The sequence below is a fragment of the Daphnia carinata genome, chromosome 5 (genome assembly GCF_022539665.2).
Source record: "Daphnia carinata strain CSIRO-1 chromosome 5, CSIRO_AGI_Dcar_HiC_V3, whole genome shotgun sequence".
NCBI lineage: Eukaryota > Metazoa > Arthropoda > Branchiopoda > Diplostraca > Daphniidae > Daphnia > Daphnia carinata.
This window is the reverse complement of record NC_081335.1, coordinates 4,196,860-4,221,152: the sequence shown is the minus strand read 5'-3', so window position 1 is coordinate 4,221,152 and position 24,293 is coordinate 4,196,860. Positions and strand designations below refer to the sequence as shown.

The window sequence follows — 24,293 nt, the reverse complement described above, 5'->3', positions numbered from 1 at the left end:
TATCTTTTTTTTTTTTGATTTAGTTCGTATTTTCAGGAGAAGGGGGGGGGGATCTTCTTATTTTTTTTTTTTCGCTTTAAAAACCAAAGGTAAAAAAAGAGAAAAGAAAAGAAGATGAAGAACGGCCAGAACAATTCGAGTCAATTAACTCGGTCTGGTCGTAAAATGTGCTCCAGCAGCGCGAGAAGCCGAGTCCTGCGGAGTTCCAGCTAGGCTCCACAAGACCCTGCTTGCACATCACCGCCAGCTCTTGTTTTTTCTCTTTCCTGTCCAGTTTTACAGAGGACTTAAATATCAACCGTTGGATAAATAGCCCAAGACTCTTTGCCCCTCTCTCTCTCTTCCCGTGTAAATATTTCTCTTCCAACTGGGAAACTATGCAATGAAGTACTTACGCAATATTTCATGACAACAGCAAAAAGCCTGGACCGTTTTGCCCCAATGACCGTGGCTTACAAAAACGTTAACCCTTCCACTTCGTTTGGTGTCTTACGATATTTGTGTGTGTGCAAACAATCTCACACGTTCACACACACACACACACACAAAAAAAAAAAAGAATTTTGTTGTTGTTGTTATTGTCTCCCCCCCCCGTCCATTTCCAGGGACTTGTAAGCCGAAAAAAAAAAAAAATAAATAAGAAAAAGGTGTTTAACCGTGAAAAGCCGCCAGCACACAGTTTTCTAACGGTCATCTTATGCAGATGATGGCAGCACTTATCATTTTTCTTGTCTTTTATTCTTTTCGTTTCTCTTTTTTTTTCTTTCCTCTCGAAAAAAGAAAGAAAGACTAGGACAAGAAGTAGTCTTGACTTGTTGTCCGTCATTTTCAACCAATTCTGACATTGAGCATCGTCAAAACACCAACTGGGCAACCCGAAAATCGCCCATGCAAATGTTCTCACCATCAAACGGATTCTCGGCTATCCGTCCGTGTAACACATCGGTATTATACAGCGAACAAGCGTGAAGCTTCCACGTCTCGAAAAAAACGAGAGAGTTAATGATGGGATGCCGTCGGCCATTAACAGGTCTATTTAAGCTGTAAAAAATAAAGAATTTTTTTTTTTTCGTCCCTGGCCCACGTTTTTTTTTTAAGCTTCTCTCTCAGATTGCCCGACTATATCCATATGCGTATTTAATACGAATATAAAAAGTCGAACCTTCTGTAATGGGAAACCCCATCTGAAAGAGAAAGAAAAAAAAGATGAATCATACGTCAAAGCAAAAGGGAACACGATAGTTCAAACGAACTTGTTCGATGACTTTGGGTGATTGTAGAACAGTGGACTTGGCTTCTCCAGGTATAGACGGGATCGAGTATGAGAAATGAAAGAGAACGAAAAAAAAAAAAAAAAAAAATGTTGGGCTAGCATTTTGGGGCCGTGTTAATGTGTTGAAACTACGTCTGAGCCGGCTCGTTTTACGATCTTCAAAGTATCTTGCTCTCGAGGAGCAGTTCGGTAGTTCAAACATGGTCAGTGAGTCTACGTCCATCGCGTTTCATTTTTTTACATGCATCGTGTAAAACTTAATAAGCGTAGAAAACATGGACTCTCTCTCTCTCTCCTCTATGGACATGAAGGGGGGAAAGAACAAAAAAAATTTTAGACGTCCATCACAAAAGAATAGCCAACCAATTTTGATAAATAGGCGATTAATGAAGATGCGAATGAAATTATTCTAACCGTCTGGCTCAGCGAGTTTCACCGAGTGGCTCTCCTGATTTGGCTAATAATTACATAACAAAACAATAAAGAAAAAGAAAAGGTAACATCTTCGTAATCCTTTTTTTTTTTCTTTAAAATTTCCTTATCTTTAACTTTGTTTAAAGAAAAAGATTCTTTTGTGGATGGCGTAAAACGAATGCAAGTGCTGAACTAGGGTATTTCAATTAAACTTCTAATCGAACCACTGCGCTTGTTGTGTACATACATCAACAATCTTTATGTCGATCGGGAAGAGCGGGCGTGTCAACAGACACGCTCCCGTGAACGAAGATTTCGTTTCGTGTAACGAGCTGTTGCATGCAAACCTCTCTCTGATCAGAACCCCTTTTTTTTTTTCTTACCTTCTATTTCGTTTTGCAGTCGGCGTTTTGTTTTGTGGGATAAGGAGAACCTGCTGGGCTGATCAAATGCCCAGTTGAGGCATTCGTTCCAGCGACGACGGGCGGTCTTCTGCATATCCTCCACGAAGACGATTTCACGTTAGGAAAAAAAAAGGGGGGGGTAGTTTCACGGACTCCCATCGAGACTCCATCCACAATCTTCTGTCCAGCCAAAAGTGTGTGTCCAGCATTCTCCTACCAGCCTCCAAAAACGTTCTCGATTTGTATCCTATTTCAAAGCAAAGAAGAAAAGAGAAAGCTCACGAACTACTTCGACGTTATTGCAATCAAAATATCGTACATCACGAGGCAACAGGATACAGAGGAAACGCCCGCAGCGTTAATGGCTTCTCCAGGTAGATGGTGCCGGGATTAAGTCGTACGTCGGTTTCCAGACGTTTGGCCTAGGTTTTTTTCAGTTCCAAATTTTTTTCTTTTTTTTGTTTAATTGTTCTGTTGTGATTCTACTTCTTAAAATCGTGTATTGAAACCAAACTGTTGGAGGAAAAAAAAAATAATAATAATAGCTCAAGAAACTCGATTGACATAATTAATGGTATAAAACTAGATTGGGTTTCTGTCTGATTTTTTTTTCTTTCATTTGCTGCAATTGTAAAGATTTAAATAGATAAATCCTGATTATTCGATGTAGAGTGAAGCCAAGTCCATACGCACACACACATCTCCATGAATCTAATGTAGCACATTTTGGAAGGCGAAAGAGGAGAAGAAGAAGAAAAAAAAAAACAATTCTAAACAAGAGAAATGGGCAAATTCACTTAATAAGCCATTCTATCAAATATTTTAAACAATGATAATACCTATCTGTTACGCGGTTAGACATTAGTTAAGGTACATTATGGCCACTCGATAATTGCAAGACAAAAACTGAAGTTAATGTGACTCCAGATTTTCAGACAGGACAGGCACTCGCAAAAAAAACAAACAACACACGCGCGCGAAAGTGTGAAAAAGTACCAGGTGCATTTTTAGTTTGTGATTTTTAGTTAAATTAGATAAGGCATTTTCTGTTTCATCTAGACTATTCCCATTTCTGTTTAATAAAGCACAGCCACCATTTCCCCTCCAACAACCTAAACACGAGTTTCTTGTTTGTTTTTTTCTTCTTAAAGTGCACTTGTTTCTGTACTTTCTTCTCTTATGATCGTTAGTATTTAACATTGGCTATATTCGATGATTTTTTCAATTTTTTTTTAAGGGAAAAAGGGAGTTCGTTTTCTCAAACGAAAGTCTGATCGAGATTGTCGATGATTATGAGATGAGGGAAACAACGACTATGAGATTTGTTGGTCCATTGAAAGCAGACAACAGAGTTGGTGTGGCATTAGACCAATGAGCGAATGCCAACGCCATCTAACGGCGCAGTGGGCAAATAGAACACGGATTAATACTTGGTACTTTGTTACGATGGAGATAAATGGAAAGTGAATTTGGGGGGAAAAAACTCGCACTCGCCGGAAAGATCTTTCAGCATCTTAATCTAATCAACGGTTAGCTAGGCTCGAATGAAAAATAGTAATAATAATAATGCTAGTCAGCCCTAGACAGTAGCAAACGAAAGACAGGCGAAGAAGAGTTGGAATTGTTTTTGCGACTCGAACAGGTGAACATCACCACCATTTTCAGATGGGAGGTGGACCTCCAAGGTAGCTCAATTTCGGCACGAGAGAGCTGCCGAACGTGTTGAGGTAATTGCAACAAGAAGGCTCCATAACACAGGCGGCTAATAGCAAAGCAACGAGGGCAAGATGAAACGGTAGAGCTGCTCGGACGATGCGCCACCAATAAGGAACCGCAGACTGACAGGCCGCCGCCGTAGACGCCACCACACCCACACGGCGGTGTTTCTTCTTGGGCACGAGTAACGGGTCCGTTTGTACCGATATCTCTTTAACAGGCGGCGAAGAGACGATGAGCGTGCTCGTTGTAGACACGACTTTCACCGGCGGTGGCGGCAATTGCGATAGCTGACTATGCAAAAGGATCAGGTCTTGCTGCGTTTGATCGAGCGTTCTGTTGATGCGCGTCAGAGCCGCGTTACCCGGAGCCAAAGCGGTTTCTAGTTTCCGAGCCAGCTGCCTAAGAGTGTGCAACCGTTTCTCGCGTTCACCCAGCGATATAAATTCACCGTCCGATCCTGATGAAATTCCAGAGTCGCATTGTATACTGAGCTGAATACTGCTCCAGTTTTCCATCCAATTGGAGCCTTCCGTAGAATAACACATTAATGAAAACCGCAAGGGAAAAAAAAAACAACAACAAAACGCAAAAAAATCATAGTGCAAAAAAAGCTCTGCTTACTTTGACATGCGTCCAATGCGGCAGCTGGACCAGGTTGGGATGAGTCAGTGCTTTGCAAGTCAAAATAAGACCAAACTTTCTTCTGATCGGCGGCTATTTCGGCTTTCAGCGTCAGCAATAGCTCTTGAAATTCCTTCCATGTCTTTTCGGCATCTTCCAGCAGCGCCTCCTTTTCAGATATTTTCTTGACAAGCCCCTCCCACATGTGGTAGAGGCCATCCACGTCCTCCTTCAAGTTGACACCATCTTCATTTGGGGGCTGTTGAGCCATGTAACTGTGGACATCGACATTCACTTGCAGAAGAGATTCCTTTTCTGCATCCACCTGAGCCCTAATGTGGTGAATCTTTTTCAGGTTGAGCTGCAAGTCACCATCCACACCGGTATCCAAAACAAGTGCCTCAAGCTCTAATAGCTTGTTTCTGACAGACTGTACTTGCTGCTGCAGCTGCCGTTGCTGAAGGCCATCCTGGTAGAGGGGGGCAACTTCAGCATCCAGTTTAGCCCATTTCTCAATTAAATCTGAAACCAAAACAGATACTGATAAACAGTCAGGAAAATGAAAACGGATTTACTACTCGTACCTCTGACAGGCTTCAACGCATGTTCATCTGCAGACATTTTCAAGTGGGACAGTATGGTTTGCAGACACTGGAGATTGGTACGGCACGTTGCCAGGAGTTCGGCCTGAGGTTTTCAAAAAAAGCAATGTTAGTTCAAAACGGCAACAATTGGATCCAAATTCACGACTTAACCCACTTTGACTACGAGCTTACTATTCTTACGGCCTTCATCAACTGAGCAGTTTATCGCTTACACTAATAGTGACTTGCTGGAAAATCGTAGAACCATAACAAAGCTAACAAAGAATAGGTCGAAACGGTAAAGACGCCAATACCTATTGAACCTTCAAAGTTTCATGGTCACAAAGAAGTTCACGCTCCTGATTGAAAAGAAATAAAAGTAATCGATTTTACAGATGGCTGATCATGGAGAATGAACGTTGATGCCATTTCCACGTTCCAGGTAACAAGCTTATGACGAATGCATGAGTCAACAAACAACAGGCAAGGCCATCTATTGTTAAATGGGGACATAAAAAAACGCACGCTGCCCTAGCCTCACGATCTAATCAAGGTCCATCACGAAAACTTTCGTAAGATGCTCAGTAGGGTACAATATAAATTCGTAATAAAACCCAACGTAGCTTATAAAAAATAAAAAAAAAACTACGAAACAAACAATTGCCAAACGGTCGACTTACATATTGAGAAGGTTCCAGTCTAGTGCTGCTAACCACTTTGTGGAAGGTGTTGAGTGCAATCGTGAATTGCGAAGCAGAAGTTTCAACCACGTGAACCAGATCATCCACATCGGAATCCGAGTCCAAAAGGCGTAGTTCTGTCAGGGCCGAGCGATCCGCCGTGCCGAACCCTTTCGGCCGTTTTGGCGGCGAACGTTTTGGCAAATTGTGCGGCCGGAATCCACGCAGATCAGCACTTAGACTCGACGGGCAATCAGACAGGCTATCCAAATCATTGCGATAGTCTTCACCAAATTCCAGCAAACGACGAGCACTCTCGGCATCTGGTGGATCTTCGCTGTACGCCTCGCTGGCGTAACGATCCTGCAACACACCCACAACATTAGAACTCAATGTAACTTAAAGACAAAAATAGAAACGGTCTTACCACATAGTTGTCCCACGCCTGTTCGGAGAAATTGCTCGTCTCATCTACGTGACCGAGGCCGAGTTCCACATCGCTGGGGGCAGATCGTGGGCTGGAATTGGTGGAGGGTAGCGTAGGCTTGAGTGGGCTGGGCTGCGCGATCGTCAGAGGGCTATTAACGACGGGCAGCTGGGCGGTGACATCAACGAGGCGAGTCAACGTGCACGATTTAACGACACGCCGACTGCGTTGGCTTCCAGCTCCGGCGCTGCTGCCTTCGCCGGACGAAGAGGCCGAAGCGGCCGAAGCCGAGAGCCTCGCAGATTGAAGCGAAACGCAACTGTCGTTGGGTCCCAGCAGCATTTGTGCGTCGTGTTCTACCCGACGGGACAACGACATCTTGTTCCGCAGACGGGCAGAGTGTCTGCGCTGACGTTGACGGCCGCCCGCGCTGACCGAACCGGAGCTGCTCAACGCGGCCAACGAAGATCCGAGCGCTTCGTTCGACGGAGACAATCGATCCTTCTGCGTCGACGCGTGGCACATGAGCGGACGCGAGCCGGACAGGCAAGGCGAACGGGCAGGAGAAGACATCAGGTGGTTCAGGGCCGTCTCTGATGCGGCCCAGCGAGCAGAAGCCCCGTCAGCGCTGTTGGAAAGAGCAGCCAGTGTGCCCGAAAGTCCCGAGAAGCTGAGCGGCCGTTGAGGTTTGATCCGCTGACGCGTTCGCATCACAACGGGCGAAGCCGTTTCGGCCGTTTCGGCAGACGCCGGCACCAAGAACGTGCGATTCAACGTGGCCGATCTGCGTCCGCTGCTTCCCGGAGCCTCTTGCACGTCCTCTCCGTCCGTCTCGCCCTCCGAAGTGAGTTCGCTACTAGCGTCGCACTCGCTATTGTTCAGCACCCCTTCTGGATTGCTGTAGCGCGCTTCCGGCTTGCGGTTCTTGCCTCGGCACGCATCACCGGACATGGAGACCATCTGTTCGGCTTCCGTCACCAGTTTGTGCACCTTCTCCTTGTTGTAAACGCGTCCACCAGCCTCTGCATTAATAAAGAAAAACACAAAATGTTTAAAAATAAATTTCGAACTTTATTTGTTTTGTTTTTTGTTTTTACCTTTGTGAGCGGATTCTTCAGGTAAATCAGCCGACACGCTCGGAGGAGGAAGTAGACTCTCTTCCATTTCGCTGGCTTCGTCGAGCTCGAGGCCGGCGCCGTGCAGCCAATCAGATTCCGAGCTGGAATACTGGTACCAAGACTTACTCGACGAGTCGTTATCTTCTTCGCTTTCGAAACTCAATTTCTTTCTCACGGTCAGCTCTTGATTGTCCATTTCATCCGCCTACGCCGGCAACCCGGGCAATAATGAAATTTTAAAAAGAAAAAGAAAAAAAAAAAAAAAGAAAAAATCCAGTTGGCCATTAGTATCAACATTCAATTAGCCCAATTCAGTTGGGGGGGACAATGGGAGCTAAAATTTACCATTCGGCCGGAAGTGTTGGGCGAGTAGATCCACTCATTCTCGCTACTTTCGTTCGAGCGGACCAGCAAACCCTCGGAAAGGTTGGAACGTTTCCGCGCCGAGCCCTTTACATCCTCCTCTCCACTCTAAGGTGGGCAAAACAAAAGGGATCGTTATCAATAACAATGATAAATGCTTCCGCATATGCGGGTATTGTTTTTTGTTTTTTTTTCGAAATATATGGGTGTTTATATCCATAAAAAATCATTTGAATAAACAATAAAATGGATACCGGTGTGTTTGGTGGCCGCGTGTTTTCCGAGTCCGTGTCTGCGTGCTTAAACTCGTAGACGCCCATGTTAGTCCTCGAGACGGGGACGGCGGCCGGTAGCGGCGGTGACAAGCCGCCTTCGGCATTCGACTGACGCATCTCTCCCGTTCGTTCGTTCTTCACCTTTTTTTTTCAAATGTCAACATAACAAACAATGTTATGAAAAAAATAAAAAAATAAAATAAAATGTCCAAAACATCAGCGATCTTCCAAGAGTTGTGTGGGGCTCAAGTCACGAGATCCTCCTCCACCCTCCCTCCCTCACGTTTTGATTTATTTATTTTTGAATGTTTGATGCATTTGAAAATTCAGACATTGATCTGGATTTATCTGACGAGTTTGTTTAAAAAGCAAGAAAACAAGTCCCCTTTTTTTTTTTTTTTTTTGAAAAACCAACCTGTCCGGCTTTTTGATTGATGTGCGACGGACTCGAATCGTCAAGACGGGCTTGCTTACTAGGCAATCCGACTTCGCTTTCCGGGCTGCTGATTGCCGCTCTACGCCCGCTCCAGAATTCCTGTACAAGCCAGAGAGAGAGAGAAGTTAAGTAGAAGAAAAAAAAAAACAAGTCAAAAACCAAAAGTTTTGTTACGTTTTTCCTTTGAGTAGCGGAAAATATTTTAGAAAAAAAAAAAAAAGGGACAAGGAAGGAAAAGAAAGACTCGAAAATAGAAATACGTGGCACAACAACGAGCAGTTCTCCGAAAGCTTCACGAAAAGGAGGGGGAAAAAAAAGAGAAAGGGAGAAAACATGAAAGTAGGCCATTCTCCTAAATTGGAACGGTGGACAAGAGGACTCCCTTTAAAAAAAAAAAAAAAAAAAAAAAAAAAAAAAGGGGGGGGGGGGGGGGACTTTGTATCTCTTCTATTTCACGCGGACTATCAAACACGCGAGTTTCTAGTCAAGGGACTTCGTTCGTTTCTCCATCCGAAAATGTCTAGCTATTAAAATAAAAAGAGACGGGACCCACCATTTTCGAACGCAAACTTCCTAAACTCTTTCTCGCACAACATTCTTCAAAAGCCAATGTGGAAAAACAACCACTGGTGCTTTCATGCGTCATCATTCCAAAAACTGATTACCGATCATTTCAATCAAATTAAAAATGATGCATTTTCATCGAAAGAGGACACAACACGGCAAAGTGATCGATGTGCTTTTAAACAACTGAAAGTATTTTCAAAACAGACAGAGGGAGGGAGAGAACGTTACGGACTCGTGTCGCCAAGGTGAGCGGTCGTAGTGGGGTGTCCGTCACGCACGCAACCCGAAAATGGCCCTACGACCAATAAGGGAGACGCAACTTGCTTCGAGTAATAAAGCGCTTCTATCAAACGCTTGATTATGCGTAAAAACGATAACCTTCGCGGTCCTTGGCACCACACAATATGAAGAGGAGGTTTATAGAATGAAATATGAGCTGAAGGATTGGGGGGGGGGGGGGAATTAAAGAATGAATTAGAAAGTCAGGTAATGAACTCGACGGGGTAGCAAATAAGCCTCTCGAATTACATCGATGTATTCAAATCGAATGTTGATCAGTACAATCAACACGCTAGAACGAAAGAAGGAGGGGGGGGTGAATAAGAGGCTCTACGCAACCGATGACTTTAAAGCTAATTTAAAATGACTGTTGAATCTTGAGCTTGAACAAAATAAATAACGAAACGTATATCATGTCGGCTTCCGATTAGTTAACGGCAAAGGCACACAAAGGAAGGGGGGGGGGGGGAGACGAAAGATACGCTGCGATAACGAGACGTTTTTTTTTTTTTGCTGAGTCAAGCCAACGTGTTTTGTTTGATCTTGAAATTTTCATCAGACTAGCGGTAAATATAACGTGCACGTTCAAAAAAAAACAAAAACGGCGAATGAAGTTGGCCATTTTCAACTGACGGCGGTCGCCATTTTGTTTTTTTATGGAAACAAATCGCAGGCACAGACCCCCCAAGCTTCAACATTTCTTTCATTTTTTTCACGGATTTCAAATGTCAAGCGAAAAATTCTAGTGTTTAGGAAGAAATTACACAACAGAGTGGGAGACCTTAGAGAAAAGGAAGGCCCGACAGCGATTAATTGTGTTTGCGAGCCACCCCGCGTCGAGTGCAAAGGCCACCCCGAGATGCGAGTTCAACTTGGTCGAGTTGGGGAGGTTGTTCCTCAACTTCCTCTCCCACTTCCCGACAATAGAAATTTTTTTAACGTCGCAGAACCGCATAAGTAACAACTCGCTGACGTCTGCTGTTTAACTTTTGAAAAAAAAAAAAACGGAGGGGGGGGGGGGGTGGTGGTGATAAGAATATTTGAACTTTAATTTTCGTGGGATATGCAATGAGGTTTTTTTTTCTCTCTTAGAAAAATAGGCAAACGAAATTTCTCACGACCGAGGGAAGTGACTTGGAGGGAGGGGAGATACGATCCGATAAAAGTCCCCTAGAATTTTCGTACCGGCCTTCAGGGCTTTTTTTTCTTGTTGTTGTTGTTCCATCATATACATGTGAGATTGTTTTCCAGGGCCTCTCCAGCTTTGTGGAACATCCCTTCACCTGAACACTTCTAGGTTCATTTTTTTTTTTCTTTTGTTGTTGTTTCCACCATTTTTCATTTCAAATACAAAAGACCACCCCTTACGTTACGGCTGCCGGCCAATCACGTGACATTGACAATAGGGAAAAAAAAAAAAAAAAAATGATGATGGTGGAGTCCCCTTTTTAGTAATCCAGCTGACCGCAAGCTTACAATCGAAACAGACGGGCGAAAGGTTGAAAATTGAACCTAATGACAATTGAAATATCCCCCCCCCCCCCCTGTGCCTTAAAAAAAAAAAAAAAGGTGTTTCCCCTATTTTTATTTTACGACCCTTCGTGCGTATTTGTGTCTTTGTGATTATTTTGTTCCAGTCGATCGAAACGGACCAACGCTTTTTTTTTTTTTTTTTTTTTTGCTTCCCAGTCGTTCAGATAAATAAACACGCACGTACGTCTACTCACTGCGTGATACTTCTCCTCCTTTTTTTCTTCTTTCTTTTCCATAATAATAAATACGCAAATGTAACACGTAGTGAAACGAGGAGAACAGCAGCACGTCAGCAGCTGTTCTCAACGACGCTCTTCAATGTCCCCCCCCCCCCCCCACTCCCAAACAGTAAGAAATCAATTGCATTGCAACGGTAATACTAGCTATTTGTTTCGTAAAGCTATCCGGTAGCCTTTTTCTTTCAGGAAATCTACAGTTGTAAAATAAAATAAAAAAAAAAAAAAGAAAGAAATATTTTACGACCTACAACACATCGAGAGAACAAAGGAAAAAAAAAAAAGGGTGGAAGCCATTAAGTATTTTTTTTCAGACTTGTTCTTTCTTTTTTTTTTTTTTTTTTAAAGCCAGGCCTCTCGAGATGGAAAGGTATATATCCGTAATGGAGCACACACGAAACCGTTGGGAGCAACGTGAAACAAAAAAGAAAGAAAAGAAGTTAAACGATTGCCTCCGTGTCACGCAAAAAAAAAAGAAAGGTCGGCCCCAACGGAAACCGTAGAAAAAGGGAGGATCAAAATGGCACAAAAAGGAAGCGGCAACGCTGTCACGATCGTCTTCCCTCGCGCAATTAAGAAACGACCTACACGAAGCCGCGTTCACGACGCGAAAAACTAAAAAAAAAAAAACAAGTTTCGATGATGATGATCATATTCATTCACGTACGCGTCTCTAATGTCTCCTAATAACGGTGCCCACCACCAGGAGTAACACGGTCGGGTTGAAACCAGGAGGAGGAAATTTAAAAAAAAAAAAAAAAAAAGAGAGAGGAAGGAATGCCGTTGTGTTTAATGACGTAAAAACGATCGATTAAAAACGCATCGGCATTTTTTTTTTTCGTTGCGGAAAAAAAAAAAAAAAAAAAATTATACGTCGGTGTAAATGTCTTTAAATACAGCGCCATTTTTCGCTAGCGTCGATCAGATAAACCAACGTGAAATGTTATTCCTTTTAAATCGTTGTTGAGCGATGAATGTTTTAAAGAGAGACGAGGAAATAAAACGACAGTGACGGAGGTCACGAGCCTTAAAAAAAAAAAAAATTTTTTTTAAATACTTTGATACTTGAACCAATCCGGATTTTTCTCCCTCCCCCCGCATCGTTTCATATTCTTCTTCTAATGTTATTCCTCGAGGCGCATTTCACCCGTAGTTTTTTCTCTTTTTTCCCCCCCACCCCACCCCACAACAACAACAACCGAACCCCGTCATATAACAATCGTTTCGTGGCGCGCGGTCACTTATTAAAGTAATCATCTTTTCTCCCTCGCTGGAGATCGGAGAAAAGCGGCGAACCGGCCCAGGGTGCCGAGATAACGAGAAAAAAAAAAGACGGAACAATGGGAAGGCCCTCAAGAAATGAAAACAACATTTTGTTTTCATCCAAAAGAATTTTTCATTTCCCTCCCCCCTCCCACCCCCTTTGCCTATTTTTTCGAGTTCTTTTGTTTTGACCACCATCACGAGCCTGTTCCAGTCGGCTGCTTTTTGATCAATCGAACATCGTGAGCTGGTTCCCTTTTTTTTTGTTTATTATTATTATTATCATTATTCCCTTTTGGGTCATTTCCCTTGAAAATGAAACGTTTCGGAAGCACTCCCCCCTCTCCCTCCCGACACGATCTGATTAGCTCACGACGGTGCGTTCTGGCGCAAGTGTCCGCAAAGAGAAAAAAAAAAAAAGGGAGGGGAGGAGAGGATTGTAATGATGTTGTTTTAAATAATCGCTGGAACGTAACGTTCCGTCCGGCCGGAAGTGTGAAATTCATAATAAATAAAAAAAAAAATGGCGCGACGGTGTGACCCGATTGTTGCATCAGCAGATGCTTTTCTCAATTCTACTAGTGAAGAAAAAAAAAAAAATAAACAGACGGGAATAAGAACGAGAGAGAGAGAGAGAGAGAGAAGCGAATGGCCATAAAAGGTGCGCCCATTGTGGGTTGAAAATATAGAAGAAAAAGAAAGAAAAGAGAGAGAGAGAGAGAGATAGAGAGAAGTAAAGAACCAAAAGACGATGGGGGGAAGGTAAACCATCGATTGCATTTAAAATTATACTGACCGGTGGTTTTTTGGCCAAGGCCTCCAGGTGGTAAGTCCACTCGAGGATGCGAAGCAGCAGGCGATGATAGCGGTTCTCCAGCAGCCGGCCAACTCGAGGGTTCCACGAGGCGCAACGTAGACAAGCCGCTCCGAATTCAGCTGAATGGGCGTCGATCTCTCGCTTGAGTCTCTAACATTCGTTCCACAAATGGAATTTTAAAAACAAAAACAAAAAGAATTAATAAATAATAATCATAAATAATAATAATAAAGCAATTCAAATGAATCAGTGACAACAATCATAAACAATTCTCCTAACGGTATCATCATAACTTTTGTCGATTGTTGTCATCCTTTTTCTTTTCTTTTTTTCCGTTTCAACTGCGTGAAAACCCAAGGCTCACGAAGTTTCAGACAAAAAAAAAAGGACAAACTTCTACCGCAATCCAAACGACAAACAAAAAAAAAAAAAAAACAATTTTTTTTTTTTTTTTTTTTGGCTGGACATTGATCCACGTTCGGTGATACGCCCCCCCCCCCCCCCCTCCTGTGAACTGATCGATCACCTCTATTTGATTTTGCCTCTACACCGCAACCCCTTAAATCTTAAAAAATTAGAAATAAAAATAAAAACAGAGACATAACAAACTTTAAAAAGCCTAAAAAGGATTGGCTCGTTTTAACAACACGTAAATATAAAAAAAAAAAAAAAAAAAAACAGGGCGTTTCACTCCGCGTATGGTAAAGCTCCTCTCCAGGAGAGAGAGAGAGAGGCTGTAATGGGAGACGGAGCCACTCAAGAAAGAAAGAAAAAGAAAAAAGGAACGAAGTCAAAAGATGAAATATACAGCCGTCACTAGTTACGAGACAGCACCACTTGTTTTACTAGTCCGTGGGAGTCAGTAACAAGCTCTCCCCCCATTTCTAATGACACACGTACGACCTTTTATTTTCTTCTATTTTATTTATTTCTTTGAAAAAGGGGAAGGTTTAAGAATAGCTCTTTAATGTCCGGGTGGATCTTGTTCTCACCAGTCAATCGGTTGGCTTCGAGATCGGCCAGCAAAAACGTAACACAAACACGCGAGGTTGTAAACAATTCGATTCGTTTCAAACGCATTGGAATTACGTTCCTCACCCCGAGAAAATAAATCCGCAATGGATGCACGTGTTCATAGAAATAAGCATTTCATTGAGAGGAGGAGATTATGAATAAAGAAAGGGGAGCGCGTGTATATACCAGACTCGAGTTTGATTACCTGTTTACTTTCCCCATTATTATTCCCACGGCCCGTGTGGGCATCTTCCATGTCATTTTTCAAGGAAAACCCCCTCCCCCAAAAATAATAGACACGTCATCGATCAATGAATTGTTGTTATCGATTCAACCCAAAATGACGTCGACAGATGACATCATTGCAAAAACTGGTCTTTGAAAAAAGAAGAACAAGGCCTAACGAGTATGGAGAGCTGCAATTCACATAGGTGAAAACTACCTCTTGATGGATGGCCGAGATTGAGTATGAGCGATGGCACAGGCTTTTGTTCGTATTAACGGCGGCCATATTTTTTTTTTTTTTTTTTTCTAGTCGGAACATTAAATGAAAGTAACGGGCATGACGTCAACGACCGATGGCTACCTGTCCTGGCATGTTTTAAAACTAACGCTTTTTTTTTTTATTTCATTGTTTACGATCCCCTAGAAAAAGAAACCGAGATTTCAAGCGAATTTTGGCGTTGGTCTTTTTCATGGGGAAAAAACGGGGCGTAGGTTCACTTCATTTCTCTTTTGTTTGAGTGTCAGACGAACGGCCAAGGTCCGGAAAAAAAAAAAAAAACGAAATAACGACTGTACTGTAATTGGATTTGCCAACAACAACACAACACTACACACGAAAGAAAAAGGCGACGCTTGGTGCTGATGGCAAGGCAAAATGTGGTTTCAAACTAGCCGGAAACACGGGAAGGAGCTTCTTTATTTTGACTTTACAGTAAACTCATTCTCATTGCCGGACGGCTGGCCAACCTTCACAGCCCATTGCAAACAACGGACCAATTTTCTCTTTCCACAAATTTTATGTGTTCATGAAACGTAATTTTCTAGTTGTTTCTTTTCTTCACACATACAAACGCCGGAAGTCTACCTATGTCTCCTACCGGCAAAACCCAAACTTCCAACAAATCAAATGGAAATATTTCCCCTTGAAAAAAAAAAAAAAAAAAAAAAAAAAAAAAAAAACACCGTCGTTGATGTTACGACATTCCGAAAAATGTTAGATCCATCCACAACACTTAAAAAATCACAGATGGCACGGGGTAGAATTGAAAGATGATTTACCCAATTGCGAATAGAGGTAATACATATATATCCGAGAGAAAGGGGAACGGTTATTCGGACATCCTATAGCGCCATTGTCATCACAAACACGAACACAGAGAGAGAGAAACACAGAGACACACACACACACACACACACCAAACAACAAGGGATGCAGAAGAAACAAAACAAAAAATGGATGGTTTCACTACCCCCTTTATTAGTGGTCTCTCTCTCTCTCTCTCTCTCTCTCTCTCTCACGTATATCGCGAATGAAACGGAGCCAACCACACGCCGATAAAAGCCCAACACAACTGGCAGCCCCGCGGTCCAAACACAACAGTCTTAACTCGATTCGCCTCCTGAAAGCCCCCCTCAACGCAAGATAGCCAGGTGCTGCCACCAATCGGCGTTCACTGGTCCCAGCGCTGCTGGCTGGCGAAATGACACATCGACATGGACGGACTCGTCTGGACTGGAATTTCTTTTTTTTTGTTTTTAAACTCTCCGTTTCCATTAGGATGGTCTGTACACTAAAGTCAACTGGTCGGCTAATAGAAAATCCTGGATGACGAACTCACGACATGTGGCGAAAGTGTTGCTACGCTTCTATCCATTTCAAAGCTGAAAAAGCGCGGAACGCCCGTTTTCTATTAAGTGAAAACTGCATTCGAATTCCGGAACGCACGAAGCCGAATCCCAGTCGGATGTTACGAGCGAATGTGACGTCCAAAAATAACTAAGACTTTCAGACCGAGAAAAAACAAAAAATGCTCTCCATCCCAACTTCCCGAATCCCGCACTAATGTTCCACTTCTACAGTCCCTATTTCTTTTTTTTGTTTTGTTTGCTTTACACAATTGTGGATCAAGTGCCAAAAAAAAAAAAAAAAAAAAAAAACCCGCCAACTTCGTTTCGACGTCGTCTCAACAAGGCCAAAGTCGACGACGCGCAACCGACGCCCGTCGATAACGACAGCATATTGTGCTCGCATAAACCCATTCCTCAATACGAACGTCAAAGATGTCGTTTCTTTCTTTCTTTTTCCTTCCAGACCGTCAGGGACACATTTTTTTTTTTTTTTGTCATCTTCCAAGTTTATTCCGAGCTCTCTCTTCTCGTTCTCTCTGCATGGGGCCCCCAAAATGTTGTTGCCCGACCACACGGGAGCCACCGTCCGGGCGTATTGGGTCGGTGTATTTTGGCACTCGTCGCAGAGAGCAGAAGGGTCATAAAAATCAAGACGAAATGATACAAAAAAAAAGCAACACACAAACCAGTTGGCAAGTAGGACGATTTTAATCAAGGGGTTGACCCGTCAACCCGTCAGTAAGTTTGCATTTTGATGGTTGAAACATTTGTCTTTACATTTGGGTTTTTTTTAGTTCCTTTCCCGTTATCAATTATATCTCATTTTGAAGTTCTTTGTTGAGAAGGGGGAGTGAGGGGGTGGTTCGCGTCAGATGCGTGACGAAGCGTGAGTCCATTCGTCACGAAAGGTAAAAATCTGCTGCGGTATTACGAACTGCCTCCTTTTTATTTTTTGAGTGCGTCCCTGTTGTTATTTGAGCGACTCTAATGGGATTCTGCGCACCGTCTGCCGCTCTTGTATCGCCCACTATTCAACCGTCTGACCATCGGCTGTGAGCCGAATCGAGAATAAAATCCTGTTACAAGCCGTCACACTCCAAACATTCTTTCTTTTCATTGTCAACTTTTCATTCTCTTTTTTTTTTTTTATATACGAATCATCCCCCTTGTCCTCCCACAATCTCGGAAACAGAAAATCAAAGAAAAAGAGAAAACGTTCGACCTAACAATAGTTTTCCGCCGAACGCAGATTCACGAATCGCAAACCGAGTAATGTAAAAATGTGCGCGAATTCGAAAAGCTCAGGCATTGCGCACCATCTACCGGTAGCCATTAACACTAGTGTGCGCCACCTAGCGATAACTATCGACAATAATAAAGCCACCTAGCGGTACTTATTAACACTAATCAAGGAAACCGCAAAATTCCGCCATCTAGCGACAACTACGCATGCCAAAGCCATCTATCAGCAAATATCAGCGAAAACACTAACCTTATAGCTGGCGATACGACGATCCAAAGTTTCCCGCGTCCACTTGGGACGCAAGACGAGTTTCGGCACCTTGTTCTCCATGCGTTTCAACCACTCTCGAAGTAATCGCAATTGCAATTGCAAATCTGCAAAAACACAAACAAAAACAAAAATAATAAGACGACAATATAACGAGTTGTTTTTTTTTTCAAAGCCAGACAAGTCAAGACAAGATTTTCTCTTCGTCCAAACTTGGCTTGTTTACAACAACGCAAAAGATATAGTGACAATAACGGAATACAAAGTGGGTATACCCGGAATGTTGACTTCAGCATCAGTCTGACAGCCTACAGCTACGGACTGGTTGTTTTTGACCGTTGATCGGGCACTCACGTCGCCCATTCTCAAATGCTCCAGGTCGCCATTATCCCACGACATTTCACCGTTGAGGCTGCGGCAACTTTCAATCAAGTCGCAGCTCATCAGGAAAGTGTAGTCGGCGTTGCCCAGCCAGTCCGTGTTGGCATTATGTTGGCCAGTCGATCCTTGAACGTTCACTGGCGCATCTTCTTTAACGTTCAACGGAGACGCACCAAAAGAGCGGCGCCAATGAACTCTCCCTGCCCCTCTCTCTCTGTCGAGTTCCAAAAATAAGATTGTTAATTCAATTGAAGCCATACGGGGTGCGAAACAAGGAAATAAAATAAATAAAATTTAAAGAAATGAATTAAATGAAATTTACTTGAGGCGAGTCAAGCTGTTAAAAGGTCGTTCCCATTTAAGCCGAGCGGCTACATCCGGCGTCTGCTGAGCGGCAGACGGTGGCGTATCAGCTGGCGATCCAGCCCCTCCGGGATGACTCGTTTGCGACAACGACGACATGGAAAAGCTGTTCTTTAAAGCCGAAAGAGCGAAATCTATTCATCCAAAAAAAGAATTGCGTTAATAGCGATGCAATTTATGATTCATTTCTGATTGTTTCGTTCAAAAATAAAAAAAATAAAAAGAAAAATAACGCTAACCAGTAGTGAGCGAAGGTCGGGATGGCTGTTCCATGTTATATCGGAATGCGTTTTTGTGGAATAGGTCGAGTGACACGCGTGTCGTGCTCGCCGACATGTTCCCCGGAGAAAGAGCCACTGCCGAATTGAAGTGGAGTGGAGTTGAGCTATTCATTTGCATAGCCAGTGGAGCAGACACCGAGTTAGGCTTTCCTCCACTGGCAGGCGGTGGTGACTTCCATGGCTTTTCCATCCTTTAAACATACAAAAAAAGGAACAGATCAATATATGCTGTACCGGTTGACGACATAATCACTTTACAGCCTACAGTTCTAACGTAAGAATTTTTTTTTTTTTTTGAAAAAACACAAGTGGACGATATTCGTTTCCAGTTGGAGGCAAGTCAGAATGAAACAGAAGCCGCGAGAGAAGGAAAAAGCACGAAGCCTTCTCTGTTTCATTGGGGTTTTATTTTTGTTATGAGGCAGCTTTCTCAAGTTGCCTAGCTTGAAACGTGGAAATGTTTAGATAAAACTTAGAAAAGAACATGGGGACCAGCTATCGACTTGGGGCCATCTGTCAGTCGTCTTTCCCCTCGGCCGTGCATGATGTTTACACAATGAAAACTGATCTATTTTAAAGCCTTCGACCTATGATCTCAATATTCTGCTCTGTATTAGACACTATCTTCGCTTCCAAGAGCTTCGTGAGAACAGTTTCGATCATATGGATCCTTTAAGCGTCCCGAAATCCCCCAAAGTCTCAAAATACCACAGCATGCCCTCAGCTCAAAGGCTGTCCATTTTCCAAAAAGGTAAATGAAAAACAAGTTTGAGTTGCACCCCCTATACTTTTCTCACCTTCAGCACGAGAAACCTGTTTTAAAATTAAAACATGTTTTTCTTATACAGTGCAAGGATACTCATAGTGTGAGGTGGACTGGAAAAACAACAAGAATTTCACAATCATAAAGGTGTTCAAAGAAAAAAAATATGTTTTCTTACATAGTTTAACTATTTCCAAGGTTTACCGTCGCTAATCTAGCTTACAAACGGCCTTTCACGAATCGAGAAAATCCTACGCCAACGCACACACACACGAACACACAGGCAAACAAACAAAAATCACCACCATTTAGGGAAATCTTGCGTTATAAAAACACGCAAAATTTGAAATTCTAGGTAGGTGATCGCTATCGGTGAAACTTGAGAAGAAGAAGAAGAAAAAAAATAGCAACTACGCAAAGCACGACTGAGTTGCCAGAAGGCTTTAGTCATACTCTCTCTTTCACTTTTTTTTTTTTTTGCTAAGACATTGCTGCTTTTCGAAGGTCCCAACAAAGACTTACGGTTTTAAAAATACGTCTTCCAATGGATCCTTGACGCTCTGTTGATGGTGCCAGGCCGGTGCAGCCTTGGCTGATGGTCCACGTCCGGCCGAAGAAGTCTGGTCACCATCTCTGAAGCCATTGGATGTGGACATTCGCTTCCTTTACTTCCACAGAGAAAATCAAAGAAAAACAACCTGCCGTAATAGAGAAATAAACAAATTAGTTATATATCGATTTGATTGTGAACACGATTCGTTAACGGGTCGTACGAAATAATTCCGTTAAAATGTTACCACGAGAAAAAAAAAAATAAAGCTCGCTTTTGAGCAAGGTCACACGGCATATTTTTATTGTTTTACCGCAAAATGTGTGTGAGAGCAAGTTTGAAAAACAAAACAAAAAAAAAAAAATCAAAAACCGTCCCAGTCACATTGTAAATGCCGGTGTAGTCTTTAAAGCCCTCGGGCAACTCGTGCAAAGGAAACGTCGCAGCGACCAAGGCTACGAGACACGTTGGAATCTATACATCTCATCCGGTTTTACATTTCATTACTGACGGTAAGGTATTCCTTCACAAAAGGAACGTCGCTTTCATCACGCACAGTTCGGGTAGAGTGTTACAAATGTCTACGAATCGCTGAAAAGGGGGAAGGAAGACATGGGCATGCCGACGTATAAATTTTTGAAAGCCAACCTCCCAATTCTTATCGCGCCCAATGATCGTAACTGTCGAAATTCATTCAAATTGCGAGATTCAATTCCTGGCGGTCACGTACACGTGGCTGGTGCAGACTCTTCCCGCGCCCGTTTTCTTTTTTTTTATGTTCTACAAACAGAATGTTAAATCGAGACCTCCCCCCTGACTTATTACGAATTCAGGTGTCTCTACCCATGAGCCATCGGTCTCTCTTTTAGGTGTTTCTCTTCTTTTTTCGTTTGTTATTTTCGCCCTAGCCCATTTGACTCACCGCACAGAGAATAAAAAAAAAGAATGAGTCTTTCGAAACGAATAACGAAAGTTGGTCGAAAACGAAGCCCCAAAAAACTGAGCCAAAAGAGGAATGGAAAACAGTTATTGAAGAACAAAAAAGAAAAGCCTGGAAACATTGTCTGTGAAATATTTGATTGGCTCTTTACTTCGTTTACAATAGTGCAATCTACTAGGCAATACCTTCGTTTGCCTACCTTTGTCACTGACGTCGAAACTTCTGAGGCGAAAAAAAATTGGTTGGAATGTGCTTTACCTTAGGAAAACTACTGCATCAACACTGAACGACTCGAGATTTCTGTTTGAAGTGTCGGCGTTGTCTTGTTGGGTGTCACTTGTTCTCGGGTCACACTTGATCAAACGTTTAAACCTGTGCAAAAACATTTAAAAGTGAGGCAGTGGACTGGACAACGCCTGATGGTTTGACACTGTAACAACTAGAAGCTCGAGCCGCCATTCATAGCCTTAGCTCTCGTTGAAAACTGTTGTGGGAATGACGACGTTTTTTTTTTCTCTTGCTACCTTCGGTATCTATCCCAATACAACAGGGTGCCACCTAGCGGTAAGAAGCTAAGCGCTTGAATATTTAAGCAGTTGAGTAACAAACAAGTAAACATTTACCGCCCAAATTTGCTACAGCGGTGCCAGAGAGCTTATTCTGGTTAAGAGGTAGCTGGAGGGCTATATTCAAAATGCGTCATACTTTTTTTATAGCATAAATTTTTTTATCTCATCTATGGTAGCTACCTGTTGCATGCTGTGTTTATTGAAACGAAATCACTAACAAGGAATGTTGTTTTCAAACACGGCTTATCTCAAGGACGACATGATTACATAGGTATTTACTTTATTGCTGGTCCAGTTATTTTCACACTTTACTTTGATTGGAAGATCAACATAGTTGATAAGAAACGCAATTCGTTTTACGTGGAAGAAAAAAAGACAAGCACATGTGGCAAAAACAATTTTAAGAAGGGAAACACATACGGATGGTATTGGCACATACCTTGGTGTTTGAGCGCTTAAACCTTCATTGCTTCAATCAAATGAGATTAAATTCTCACTCGGCGTAACGGGCGAAAGATAGTTAGTTGGAAGGAGGCTTGCCCGCCCCATAGGGACGATTTTGCTGTTATTGAGGCCGCGAATTCTAGTGCTTCGACGTGGGCTACAAAAAACGTTTTCTTCTACTTCAGGTGCGTCGTTTCCTAATAAAAAGATTCAGCATATTAATCAGCAAGCTATTTACAGAATAGTTGATCCTTACCGGTTTGCAGTTGAACATTTGAAGGTTTGATTTCACGGGGAGAACGGAAAACTCTGAGGGGCGTTACACAGTCAGCCGATTCTGGGTCGTTTTTCAAAGTATCAAATTCAACTGACAAACGTTCTTCGGAGCTAACGGAATCAATGCCCTGTTCTGTTTGTCGGCTAGAAATGAATAAATAAGGAGATAACGTTGAGAATTAACAATGATAAGAACATCTACGATACCTGTAGGTCTTTTTTCGGCCCGGAGTGACGTTTACGGCTACTGCATCATTTTCCTTGGCTGGTTCTTCTACATCAGAAGGTGCGATGCCTGTTACGATGAATACAGGTTTTTTGGCAGAATTTAGTAAAACAGATCGTCTCAGGGATTGCCGTTTTCCCGGGGTTCTTGCGGGAGACATGAGAAGAGAACTTCTTCTTTTAATAGAAGGCGATCTAATGCAAAATTCAAGTGAGATCAAAGTAACGATGATAAATCTGAAAATTTATGTGATTGATTGATGTTCTGACTAACCCACAGCTTTTCTCTGCTAGTTGTTTTTTGCGGGCCGCAGCGATAAGAGCCCGCATATTCGATTTGGCTGGGCGAGCAACGGGAGCTTTCTTTTTAGTGGTAACTTTAAGCTTTTTGTTCTGTTCTGGAACATCCTCAGTACGTACCCAACCACTCTCCTTCAGTTTTTCCAATTCTTCAAATTTTTTATCGACATCTGAAACCTAACGCAAGATGAAGATTAAGATCATTTGCGAAAATATTAGGAAGTATTATAATAGCTACCTGCAGATAAATCATTTCCCAAAATCCTTCTAAATCGGATGCTGTGATTTCTTTTTCGCCCGTTTTATTTTCAAACTGATTAACGAGGCCTGCGAATTGTGTAAATCGCTCTCGTTGAAGAAGATGTGCTTGACCAATAACGGTGCGAACCGAGCCGGTTTCCTCTTCAGGAATATCACCACTTGTCAGGAGTTGTTCATAGCTATTGCAAAGATCTGTCAGACGGGTTCCTTCACTAGCCATAAGGGCTCGAAACTTTACGGCATCCGGGTTGCTAAGTTCCACCACAGACTTTCTTTCGCTGGTAGATCTCTTCTTCAGGATTGGAGAAGACAGAGGCTCTTGGTTTGAAAATATTTCCAGGCTCATTCGTTGTTTCTTGGATGAGGAACCTCTTGTAGTAGAAATCCAAGGGTGGTTAACCACAAGTGGTGAGATTCTGATGTCTTCATTTTCAGCACCAGAGGACATTGTCCTTTGTGGTGTTCCAGATTTAGAGCAAGTATCCTTATTTTGCACATTAATTGCATCTTGAATCTCCATAGCTTTCACTGATATTTCTAAAATTGAAACATAGATAAATGAAAAAAAAAATCAATTCATTCCTTTAGAACTCTTCTCACCTTTGGGTGCAGTAAAAACAAATCCTTTTGGAGCAAATGATTTTTCATTGTTTGGTGCTTCATTTTCTTTCTTTTCATTATTTGGTTGTTTTTTTCCTGGTAAAGAATTATTTGACGTGATAGTCCATTGTTTTACTGGTTCCACAGGTTTTTTGGTCTGTGATCGAGTGACTCTTGTGTTAGCCACTTTTATGCTTGTCGAAGGAATTGTTTCAACCATGGCTTTATTAACTTTTGAAACACCTGGCACTAAAAAGGGTGCTTTTTTGGTTGCCTTTGCTTTTTCTTCAGCTGCTATTTTCTCCTGACGCCATATTTGTAGCCTAGCTAACCTCTCTTGCAATTTTTGTTGATGGGTTAACTCAGCAGTCACATTGGAATTCTTTTGGCTGGCATTCAAAACGTTTGGGTCAATTTCCACAAGACCTCTTTTAGCATCATTCTTCGCTTGCCTGGACCAAACACCAAAAAACATATGTTTACAGCTTTGTGTTTTCAAAGCCACAAAAAGTTAGTTATCTTACCGGGCTGTACGACGATTCCCATTTTGTTCATCTATTCTTTGGGCTCGGGCTTTAGCAGAATTTGCACATCTTAGACCCGACATTTTGTAAAGTCCATTTCGATTCATGATGGCTAGAACTTAATGTCGATGGCACGACTTTCGTAAATATTTTGCCTGAACGACGGATGAATAGTTTTCTAACGACAACAAATAAAATGTTCAACAGCAAAGAGTCGGTTGCTTCAGATAGTTGACGATTGAACAATTTTAAATGAAAGCAACAGCGATGCCAAATTAGAACTTTTCAATACCGCGCCAAAAAATCATGCAACCCTGGATTGTTTTCCGTGTTTACAACTGTTGTGGTTCTGTCAAAGGCTCCCAATTTAACGGCAAATCAGAGATAAAGCTTATATCGTGACCTGGAAGTTTTAACCATTGAAAAATG

General features: G+C 42.4%; 2 protein-coding genes across 2 annotated transcripts; both read right to left on the bottom strand.

Moving 5' to 3' along the window:
* Positions 1-2,571: 2,571 nt before the first annotated feature.
* Positions 2,572-21,090, bottom strand: LOC130695820 (uncharacterized). The gene is made up of 16 exons (XM_057518878.2): positions 20,924-21,090; positions 19,698-19,873; positions 18,371-18,603; positions 18,091-18,265; positions 17,663-17,982; positions 17,370-17,494; positions 12,989-13,159; positions 8,294-8,413; positions 7,858-8,019; positions 7,586-7,711; positions 7,220-7,445; positions 6,123-7,144; positions 5,696-6,058; positions 5,016-5,118; positions 4,432-4,953; positions 2,572-4,336 (listed from the first exon to the last, which is right to left on the bottom strand). Exons 2-16 carry the CDS (start codon positions 19,829-19,831, stop codon positions 3,753-3,755), a joined length of 4,386 nt encoding a protein of 1,461 aa, XP_057374861.1. The 5' UTR covers positions 19,832-19,873; positions 20,924-21,090; the 3' UTR covers positions 2,572-3,752.
* A 321-nt stretch (positions 21,091-21,411) lies between these two features.
* Positions 21,412-24,099, bottom strand: LOC130695829 (disks large-associated protein 5-like). The gene is made up of 7 exons (XM_057518891.2): positions 23,865-24,099; positions 23,341-23,792; positions 22,718-23,277; positions 22,454-22,656; positions 22,162-22,374; positions 21,935-22,098; positions 21,412-21,875 (listed from the first exon to the last, which is right to left on the bottom strand). The coding sequence occupies exons 1-7, from the start codon at positions 23,969-23,971 to the stop codon at positions 21,706-21,708; spliced, it is 1,869 nt and encodes a 622-aa protein (XP_057374874.1). The 5' UTR covers positions 23,972-24,099; the 3' UTR covers positions 21,412-21,705.
* Between the last annotated feature and the right edge of the window lie 194 nt (positions 24,100-24,293).

What these genes read in the sequence shown, in the direction of transcription:
- LOC130695820 (XM_057518878.2), bottom strand. Translation starts at nt 19,831, where the DNA reads ATGTCCACATCCAATGGCTTCAGAGATGGTGACCAGACTTCTTCGGCC. An exon ending in AACAGCTTGACTCGCCTCAA is followed by an intron (nt 17,983 to 18,090) that starts GTAAATTTCATT and finishes GGAACTCGACAG; the next exon opens with AGAGAGAGGGGCAGGGAGAG. An exon ending in CCAACACTTCCGGCCGAATG is followed by an intron (nt 7,446 to 7,585) that starts GTAAATTTTAGC and finishes TTGCCGGCGTAG; the next exon opens with GCGGATGAAATGGACAATCA.
- LOC130695829 (XM_057518891.2), bottom strand. Translation starts at nt 23,971, where the DNA reads ATGAATCGAAATGGACTTTACAAAATGTCGGGTCTAAGATGTGCAAAT. An exon ending in GGGAATCGTCGTACAGCCCG is followed by an intron (nt 23,793 to 23,864) that starts GTAAGATAACTA and finishes TGTTTGGTCCAG; the next exon opens with GCAAGCGAAGAATGATGCTA. An exon ending in TGTTTTTACTGCACCCAAAG is followed by an intron (nt 23,278 to 23,340) that starts GTGAGAAGAGTT and finishes TTTCAATTTTAG; the next exon opens with AAATATCAGTGAAAGCTATG.